Raw genomic sequence first — 9,870 nt, 5'->3', positions numbered from 1 at the left:
CAGGCTGTACCTTACAAGCAGGTGTTGTGGTGTGTCGTGTGCCATCGCACCTGCATTGCTTTCCAACGTCAGGGTGCTTCATCTAGGGGAGAAGACTTCATCGGGCGGGTAAAATTTGGGGTGAATTACCAGGTTTTAGGTGGGGTGTTCACCTAGGGGAGCTGACTTCATCGGCGGAGGGGGAAGGGGGGATATTTGACGTGAATTACCAGGTTTTAGGCGGGTTTTTGTGACTATTTGTAAGGATTGTTGCTGAAACGTGTACGACAAACTGAAAGCTCCTTGTACACGTCCCTCAGTGCACAGCGTTGGCAGCGTGCATCCTTACAGAGGAAAACGCAGCCTGCCGGGTACCACAAGCAGGGCCAGGAATCGCATAAAAACACAACTTCCACAGTCCCCAGCGTAAAAACCCCGCTGAGAGCACGGTGCCACACCTCAGCAAACCCCATAACCCCGAGGGGTTGGCGATAGGGGCCCCTCTCTCCTCACGCCCAGGCCGCGGGGGAGGCCCCGCCGCCGGCCCAGCCCCACGGAGCGCGGGCTCCGCCTGCCGCCGCCGGGGCCGCCCGCACGGGTAGGGCCGGGGCCGGGGCCGGGGTCGGGGCTGGGGAGGGGGCGAAGGGGACCCCAGATAGCGGGGGGAGCCTGAGGGAAACCCGAGGGGGTCGGCTGGTGCCGATCGCGGTCGTGGCTTTCATTTTGTTACTCTTATGGCGCGGTGCTGAGGGCGGGTGGAAGGCTACGGAGGTGCTTGTTAACCACCCTTCCCCCCCCCCCCCTCTCCCCCACCCCCCCCCCCCCCCCCCACCCCCCCCCCCCCCCCCCCCCCCCCCCCCCCCCCCCCCCCCCCCCCCACCCCCCCCCCCCCCCCCCCCCCCCCATCCCTCCGGCCACCACACGAGTCTAAAAGCCCTATTTCTCCCCCATTTTCCCTTCAGAGAAGCCTCAGGACAGTCTATTCACACACGCTGCCCGGATTCGCTTTGCAAGAGGCGGCCCTGACTGGGAGCTGGCGCGCATCTGGCCGCCGCTCCGGCGGATTTTCTAATTAAAACTTGTCATACCTGTAGTGTTGCTCCCGGAGGAACCTTAATCGCCCTCACCGTGGCTTTTTTTTTTTATTATTTATTTTGCCTTCTCCTGCTTGAAACTCCTGAAAATGCTGTTTCACGCCAGCCAGTCTGGGGCGAGACGCTGAGCGCCGCAGTTGAAAGGAGAAGCGAAGCCAGGCAGTGCCAAGCATGGGCTTTGAATCCTTCTCGTCACACAGTTATGAAATATAAGTGGTTAAACTTTGATCCTGCGTATCAGGAAAGCTGATCTGAGCTTCCCTGGCTTTCCCCGAGCCTCTGCCTGCTGCTGCTGGAAGGGTACAAATGCACAGTGTAGGGCCCCAGCCCAATTCCTTCTCTTTTTCGGCTTAGAAAGTATTAATCCATGCAACATCCTCATATAAAGGAAGAGAAATCTGTAAGTCTACCTTCTGGGGATGCGACGGATGCTTCTCGTTCCCTCCCACCCCCCAAAGCCAGCTAATTGCGTGCTGCATCTCGCCGTGCTTCGGAGAGCCCCGTTAATGCAGCGGTGAAGGAACAGCTCGCGTGTGGACGGCTGTGGCAGCTCCTCCAGAAAAAAAAAACAAACCCGAGAAGGTGGCAGAGCTCTGGTCTTGAACGGTACTTGAAGCTCTTTCAGGCCCAGCACTGTTGAGGAACCTGAAGGCTGAGGTTGAAGTGGAAATACATCTGAAAGCGAGGTAGAAACTAAGACTGGAGCAAACATATTCCCTAAGGGAAGATGTCCTCGGTCTCAGTCGCACAACAGGCAGCATTCAGAAGATTGTCCGGCTCCTACAGACGGGCTAAGTTCCTTATTCAGACGATGGAGCACGTAAATGAACAGCTCCATGTACAGCAGCTGTTGGTGCAGATCCTTCTGCAATAGTTGTCACTTGATCTATCCACAGCCTGGAAGCAACGTTGCAGAAGTAAAGCAGCAATTGCTCTCAAGGACATCGTTGCAAAGGCAAAGGAAATCCGTGCACTCCTGCCTCTTGCAGTCTCTGAAAGTTTTTTTCGAGGGAAGCGAATCCTTTCCCTCTGCAGGGCTGGGCTGGCTACTTCTGAGGTCCACAACTTGGAAATGTCAGCGGTGGTTATTTGTTATTAGTCATTCTTAAAAGGCCTTCAGAGGAAAGCGCATGCCTTTGGGCAGGGAAAAATGGTTGAAGGGACAGTCATACACCCGGAGAACAGGAAAATGTCAAGTTCGAATAAAGGGAAGGAGAAATAATACTGATTTTTAAGATAAGATCATTTCCAAGTGGTTGGTATATATTTCTGTAGGTAATGAACAAAGGTTGCATCTTAGGTTTGGGCTGAATGTTTGCAGCCTTTCACTGACTTGAAAAAGAAGTCTGCCTTTGACTTATTTTGTGAATATTCTGATGTCTGAAATTTGTATCCTACTCCAGGAAATTTTTACAAATATTTTTCAAGGGAAGGGGAATTTGATCCTCACTCTGAAGTATGTCGGGTGCCCTCCCTTAAAGCAAAAACATTTGGTTCTTTCCCAGCATAAATACGTACGTTCGGTGACTTAAAATCTCTCTTTCAGGTGGCATATCAACACAATTAAGATGTCGATGGATATCACTTTCCTCGGAACGGGCTCAGCATATCCCTCTCCAACAAGAGGGGCATCAGCGTTAGTGCTTCGCAGAGAAGGAGAGTGCTGGCTCTTTGACTGCGGGGAGGGAACTCAAACACAAGTGATGAAAAGCCATCTAAAAGCAGGTTAGTGCTGTTGAAAGGGGAAAAGTTTCGTGAGATCTAAGCAAAATACTTTGCCTTCGTGCTCATGTTACTTGAATACATAACCAAACAGGCGCATCTGCGTATGGGCGGCAGTTGCTGAACCTGCTGTGCAGTAGTCCTTGATTGCTCTACGCTGCAGAATTGTGTTTGAGAACCAAACTCTTCTGAACCAAGCTCTTCCGAATTAATTTCTTCGGCTTTGCAGTTTCAAACAGGGAGCGGAGACTGGCTTTAAACTGGCACAGTCCTGTATTTGTCTGAAGAGACAATACCTGCTGTGAATCTGCCTGTCAAGAGGTATAAAAAAATAAACAAATAGCTTTTGTTTTCAAGTAAAGTTGTGTGCATGCTCGGCAGCTTTATTTTGGCACATCAAGTAGAAACCCGACTTAACCTTCAGTCGTCGTGCTTTGGTGATCTACATCAACAAGAGCAAACTTCTGACTCTCGCAAGCAGGTTTTAAAGATGGAATTATCAGTTTATAAACGCAAAGGTAACCCTCTGCTCCCTCAAAATCTGAAGCTGCCAGGGGATTTAGTGTACGAGTGAATAGGCCGAAGTAGTGATCATTACTAAATCGTTCTTAAATCAGAACAAATACATTTGGTCTTTTCCATTGGTTAGTTTTAACAGATGATAAAAATGTTAAAACAGCTGCCAAGGGTTACTGTCACACAAAAACTGTGGTTTTTTGGGTTCCCTGACATCTTTCTGCCCACAAACTGCAACACGGGAGATGCTGCACATTTTGGTGGTTGCCCACTTTGCGGAAAAGAGCACCCAGGAAGATATAAGCTGGCTACTCAAATAAGGGACAGCAGGGTAACTGGAATAATATATCTGGTTGTGGTGTCATTTTTGTTTAAGTATGACTTCCCTGGAAGGAGAAGAGGCCGCCAAAAGACTTGGACACCAAAGGACACCAACAAACTCAGCTGGGACGTGAAGCTCAGATCTTTATGTGCAATTTTTCAGCCATTTGAAACAAACCAGGAGGGAACTGTGAGGTTCTTGCTTTTTGAAGAACTTTGAAATCAAAACTGGATGCTTTTTATTTTTATTTTTTTAAATTTAAGATCATTTCACGTGCTAAATTCCAAACTAGCAGCGGCACAGATTCCGCCTTATGTTTCATTAGTCCACAGTTTCCATATAATGCATCAACCACTTTCTAGCACTTATTTGCATTTGAGTATGGCAGACGCCACCAGTCAATTCTGTTCCGTGCTTTTAGCACCTTTTGTTTAGCAGCAATTAAAACTTTGATCGCAGCAGCCTCTTCTTGACAAAACACTTGCAAGCCAAAATAAGCTTTGTGTTGAAACTCGTCACCGTGGTGGAAAAAAAGTACTTTGTGGTTTAGGATTTAGGTCTTAAACACTGGTTTATTTTCATTTCCCCCCATCCTCTTTTTCCACCTCTTGCCGAAAAGAGATTTAATTTCTGTGTTCTTACATTTTTCATTTATTTTGCTATCTTTTTTTCCCCTTCTGTTCTTTTCAATAGGCAGAATAACCAAGATTTTCATAACTCATCTTCACGGTGACCATTTTTTTGGGCTTCCCGGCCTGCTGTGTACGCTTAGCCTCCAAAGTAGCCCTGACCCAAACAAACCAGCCGTCGATATTTACGGACCGATCGGACTGAGAAACTTCATCTGGAGGACCATGGAGCTCTCCCACTCCCAACTTCTCTTTCCCTACGTTGTCCATGAGCTTGTCCCTACGCGGGACCAGTGCCCTGCAGAAGAATTTAAAGAATTTTCTGATTTGGCCAGAGACGAGGTATCTCCCCAGGAAGCCCAGGGGAGAATTCTCCACCTGGATCCCGTGGAAAACTCTTACTTGCTGTTTGACAACGAGCAGCTGGTTGTGAAAGCATTTCGCCTGTTTCACCGCATTCCTTCCTTTGGCTTCGTAGTGGAAGAGAAGCCCCGGACTGGTAAACTCAACGTACAAAAACTGAAAGACCTTGGTAACTTACTACGACTTATTTTACCTCTTTTTAATGTTTTTAAATGCCTAAAGGCATGTGTTCAAGCTTAGCGACTCCAGCTTTCAGCAAATTTAACACCGTGGGGTTCACAGGCAGCTGAAATCTTTTTCTGACAACCTTTGTAGGGTTTCTGTTAAATCAGGGCTGCTGCGGCGCTCTGTAATCCATTCCGATTCAATCTTCTGTTTTCTAGCAAAGAGGTTTTAATACGTTTATACCACCGCAGCAAGCTGACTTGGTGTGTAACACCAATGCCACTTAATATCGCCGCCTGTTCTCGCTCTAAGAGGAGTAAACAAGCTCAGAAAGGCTTAAAAAGCATACTGTGGCTTTCTGAGGAAGGTATGGCAGTGCGTTTGCATGAATTTATTGATTTTCATATGAAGAATGTAACTTTTCTTCAAAAGCACTTCCCGATAAGGTTACACGCTCTTTAGTTGTACGAACTATATGAATTGTCGGTTGCTGCTTATATTGAGGTCGTGTTTTTTCAGTAAGACAGCTCTACACGTAGCGAATCTCGTCTTAAGTGATATTTTTTTTCGACCTAGCGCTCACCACAGTACTTACGGACTCTTTTGCCTCTCTTTGCCAGGAGTTCAGCCAGGTCCTTTGTACGGGAGACTGAAGAATGGAATGGCCGTCGTTCTAGAAAACGGGAGAACGATTTCTCCTTCAGATGTCTTAGAAGACCCTATTCCTGGCAGAAAAATTTGTATTTTGGGGGATTGTTCGGGGGTGGTTGGAGACGCAGCCGCGAGGCTTTGCCGCGAAGCAGATTTGCTGATTCACGAAGCCACGCTGGACGATACCCAAGAGGAGAAGGCCAGAGAGCATGGCCATAGCACTCCAAAAGTGGCATCTGATTTTGCCAGGCTGTGTAAAGTTAAGAAGCTGGTTTTGACTCACTTCAGCCAGCGGTACAAACCACCTGCGCAGGTAGGTGAGGGAGACACCGATGTCACTGAACTGAAGCGACAGGCAGAAGCAGTGTTAGGTGGTCAAGAAGTAGCGTTAGCCGAGGATTTTATGACAATAGAAATCCCAATGAAAAAGTAAAAACAGCGGTATTAGGGAATTCTGTAGGAAGATACAAAGTAGGAGGGCGCTGGAAGGCACTTAAAAATAACGGTAGGGTTTGTCGTATCCAAATCAATTCACTTCTGTGGCACGCAGGGAATAGTTGCAAACGGGAGAGGGTATCAGGTATAGTGATCGTTTGTAAAGCAAGAAAAAAGGATCCTCAAACATCTGGAATTGGGAAGAAGTGTGTAGGTGGCTGCTGCAGGCACCTCGCCTCTCCAGGGCAGGCGCAAGCCCGGGGGTTTTGCTTAGACTACAGGTTCCTAGAGGAAAGCACCGTCTTTAAACAACCCTCTGGAAGGTTCTGCGCCAGAATTCAAAGTATTTTCTCTGTTAGAAGCCTTTGAATAACATCTGTTTCAAACTTCCATGCAGCATTTTGTACCTATTTATCTGATTTCTACGCAGGAGGACTGTCGCTCTGAACCCAATAAAGAATTTCTAGCTCTGCCAAGCACTTGTAACCGGTGGTGGTGTTCGAGTTGAAGGCCTTTCATAACACTCCCTTTACAAAATCCCTTTGCATACGAGCTTTTCTCATAAATAAACACGGTTTGGGCTTCCTGTCAAAAGTGGATCACTCCGAATTCATGTAAAGGTCTGAAGTTTGAGCTCCGTTTGCACACCTCTTCCCCGCGTCACTAAAGTTTTGAAGGTATGCTCTGGAAGTCTTTTGGCGGGTGAAAGCAGTCTTCCCTAAAGCGCTCCTCCAAGTGCGTTTTCAAAGACGAATTCTCCTGATAAAAGCATATTTCTAGTTGTAGAAATACACCTGTGGGAGGAATTTCACCTGTTTCTGCAATGACTTTATTCCTTCATTCCTTTATTCCAGTTAAGGGACGCGTAGACCAGCTTTAAATTTATGTCCTTTTCTTCCCCGCCTCAAAACAAACCAGAAGTTGGAGCTGCCCAAACTTTAGCTCAATTTTCTGGTCAAAAATTAAATCGGTCTATTTTCAAAAATGACCAGCAAATATGTTTCCCTTGCTGTGGGTTCCTGAAAGCTGAAACACGTAGTAACTTTCTAATAAACATGTACAAATTTGGCAGGTTTTGAGCTGGTGAGAGAAGGGAGTTAAAGTTTGCGTATAAATTTTCTGTACTCTTCACATTTTCTTCAGTAAAGAGTGTACTTGGCTGTAGTTAAGCAACAATCCAAAGAAAAATAGGAGTGTGGTTTCCTAATATTTGTCTAAACTAATCGAAATAAATCGGATTCTTATCCCTATCCTTCTGTAACTCGGAACTGAATTACACCAGCATTAATGTTTTGTATCTGTGCTTAAATGCATAGAGGAAGCCTTCGATTTCTTTAACAAATACTTAGCGGGAAGAGTTGCGAGCTTGAGGGAGATGACTTCTGGAGCAGAAACCCATCGATCTCCATGACTTCTCTCCTAAAAATGGTGTAAAGGAATCACAGAATTACAGAATCACAGAATCATCTAGGTTGGAAGAGACCTCCAAGGTCACCGAGTCCAACCTCTGACCTAACACTAACAAGTCCTCCACTAAACCATCTCACTGAGCTCTACATCTAAACGTCTTTTGAAGACCTCCAGGGATGGTGACTCAACCACTTCCCTGGACAGCCCATTCCAATGCCTAACAACCCTTTCGGGAATGAAGTTCTTCCTAATATCCAACCTAAAAGCCTAAAGACTACACGGTAGCACGTTCTCTCCACCCAGAAATTGTTTTGCTTTTGGAAGATGGATAATACGCTGGGCGTTCATAGCAGGTGCAGAGACCTAACATCACACTGTGCCCTTTGTAGCGAAGAGCTGAGCAGACTCCGTCCACTCCACGATCCCAAAGTGGGAGAAGAGCGGCAGCGTAAGAATGGTTTTATTTGGGGTTAGGAGAGCGAGGAGAAGAATGTCCCTAAGTGAACCAGAAGGCCAGGTCCTCTGCAAACATTAGGTCAAGTATGAGGTCCTGGCACAGAGTTGAGGTGTCCGTGCTTTTTTATGGCCATTTCTTCTGCATGGGCCATCAAAAAAGGAAATACAGTTTTTATCTGCAAGTTACCTGGCCTATATTAAGGCCAAATTGACTATATGGCTGTCATTTTTACAAACAGTCTCTTTTTTTTTGGACATTGGTGAAAGAGGGTACATTCAGTGCTGGAAATTCCTATGGGTTTTATTTAATATATTTTAGTATTGGTAATCAAGTTAGTCGTCTCTTTTTTAGCAGACCCGTGTGGCTCTGCTTGCCACGGTCCGCTGTTCTCTGTGTATAAATCTGGATGCTGAATTACTTCATCAATCTGCCTGCCAGTGAGACTCGGATTGAATTAATGGGAATACGTGCGCCAGTGAGGACACCAAAAATTCGGACCGAAAACGGTCTGTTTTCTCCACGAGTTTATCTTCCCATCGACCATTTGCTAATTACTGGAGCACAAAAATCCCTTCGCATTAAAACGTATCTGCCCGAGAGTCTTTGGTGTGATAGCAGGTAAGCGATGGGATAATCCGCTTGGAAGCTCGTTAGTGCTCCAGATGGTGATTTGGGCCATCTCAGACAGCGAGAAATCCCACGGTCTTGACTTCCCATTTTCGTTTTCATCTTTAGATGTGTTCAAAGTTAAGAAACACTTCACCCCAGAGAGGAAAAAAAAAAAAGGGGGAAAAAAAAAAAAACAAACATGAGAACCTGCGCAGCTCATTCTCATTTTAATCCTAATAGGCACGTCGAGGTGCTGAATTTCTCCCAGGTGCGGGCGAATGTTCTGGTGAAGGCGATTTCTGAGCTTTAAATAGCTTATTTTCAAAATTTCTTCCGCTTCCCTGGAAGGGTTCCCCTAAATTTGCTTCCCTTTTAAGCTGGTACCAGCAGAGGGACACGATAAATGGCAAAAACTGCTTTTTTATATATACGGGAAATATATATATATGGGAAATAAAACAGGAGGTTTAGCAACAGCAGAGGCAGAACAAGTTGCAGGAATTTGATCAATTTGGCATTTTGGGCTTGAACATGCCCCGTTAAACTGATCGCTCCAGCCCCGGCGTTGGGTATCGGGGGAAATGTTTGCATTGAAAGGGGTTTGTAGGGACGGGGTTTGGGGTTTCGTGGCCGAGCTGGCAGCTCGCTCACACCTGCTGCTAGGACTTTGTGGAAGCCTGCCCTGAATTTCCTTACACCCGCTTCCCTTTCGCCTGCCCCCTTACAAACAAAATGTCGCCCCTAAAGACGGCTGCCCTGTGGAAAGATGCCCCAAAGGCGGCAGCATGGGCCCCAAAAGCCTCAGCCCCTGGTGCCAGGTGGCGTTTGGTGGGGTGCCTTTGTGGGGTTTTGCATTTATGGGGCTTGAATTTGAAGGGCTTTGCATTTATGGGGCTTGAATTTGAAGGATTTTGCATTTATGGGGCTTGAATTTGAAGCATTTTGCATTTATGGGGCTTGAATTTTCGGGGTTTTGCATTTATGGGGTTTTCATTTATGGGGTTTGCGTTTGCAGGACTGTGCATTTCTTGAGGTTTCCTTGGTGAGGTTTGGCGTTCGCGGGGTTTTGCATTTGTGGGGTTTGGTAGTTGTGGGGCTTGGCACTTGTGGGGCTTGGCACTTGTGGGGCTTGGCACTTGTGGGGCTTGGCACTTGTGGGGCTTCCATCCGCAGGGTTTGCCCTTAGAGGGCTTACGCTCGCAGGGCCGCGTACTCGTTGGGGTTTCACTCGGGGAATCGCCTCAGCGGGTGGCCCTCCGCGGGGCCGCCCTGCGGGCCCGCCCTTTTCCAACCCCTCACCGCGCGGCGGTTGCCCGGATGTGGCGCATGCGCGGCGGCGGCCCGGACGTGTCGGCGGCGGAGCGCGAGCGGCCGGAGCGCGGCCCCCCCGCCCCCCGCCGCCATCACCGGCGGCCGCCGCCGCAGCCCCGCGGCCGTGACGGGGCGGCCGGGCCCGGCCCTGCCCTGCCCTCCGCAGCCGCTCAGCGCCGCCGCCGCCGCCGCAACCCGGGGCGGGGA

At 48.0% G+C, this 9,870-nt stretch overlaps 1 protein-coding gene across 9 annotated transcripts; it reads left to right on the top strand.

Moving 5' to 3' along the window:
• Positions 1-527: 527 nt before the first annotated feature.
• ELAC1 (elaC ribonuclease Z 1) lies at positions 528-6,352 on the top strand. 9 transcript variants are annotated; one of them, XM_040541562.1, is made up of 5 exons: positions 559-577; positions 942-2,529; positions 2,620-2,798; positions 4,327-4,794; positions 5,411-6,352. In XM_040541562.1, exons 2-5 carry the CDS (start codon positions 2,450-2,452, stop codon positions 5,872-5,874), a joined length of 1,191 nt encoding a protein of 396 aa, XP_040397496.1. In that variant the 5' UTR covers positions 559-577; positions 942-2,449; the 3' UTR covers positions 5,875-6,352. The 9 variants fall into 9 exon arrangements, with proteins under 9 accessions (XP_040397500.1, XP_040397498.1, XP_040397496.1 ...); XM_040541566.1 differs by lacking the exon at positions 942-2,529 and having other exon boundaries at positions 528-577; XM_040541564.1 differs by having other exon boundaries at positions 533-577; positions 1,184-2,798.
• Positions 6,353-9,870: the final 3,518 nt, after the last annotated feature.

The sequence above is a fragment of the Cygnus olor genome, chromosome Z (assembly GCF_009769625.2).
Source record: "Cygnus olor isolate bCygOlo1 chromosome Z, bCygOlo1.pri.v2, whole genome shotgun sequence".
Taxonomy (NCBI): domain Eukaryota; kingdom Metazoa; phylum Chordata; class Aves; order Anseriformes; family Anatidae; genus Cygnus; species Cygnus olor.
This window is presented reverse-complemented; position numbering and strand designations above follow the sequence as displayed.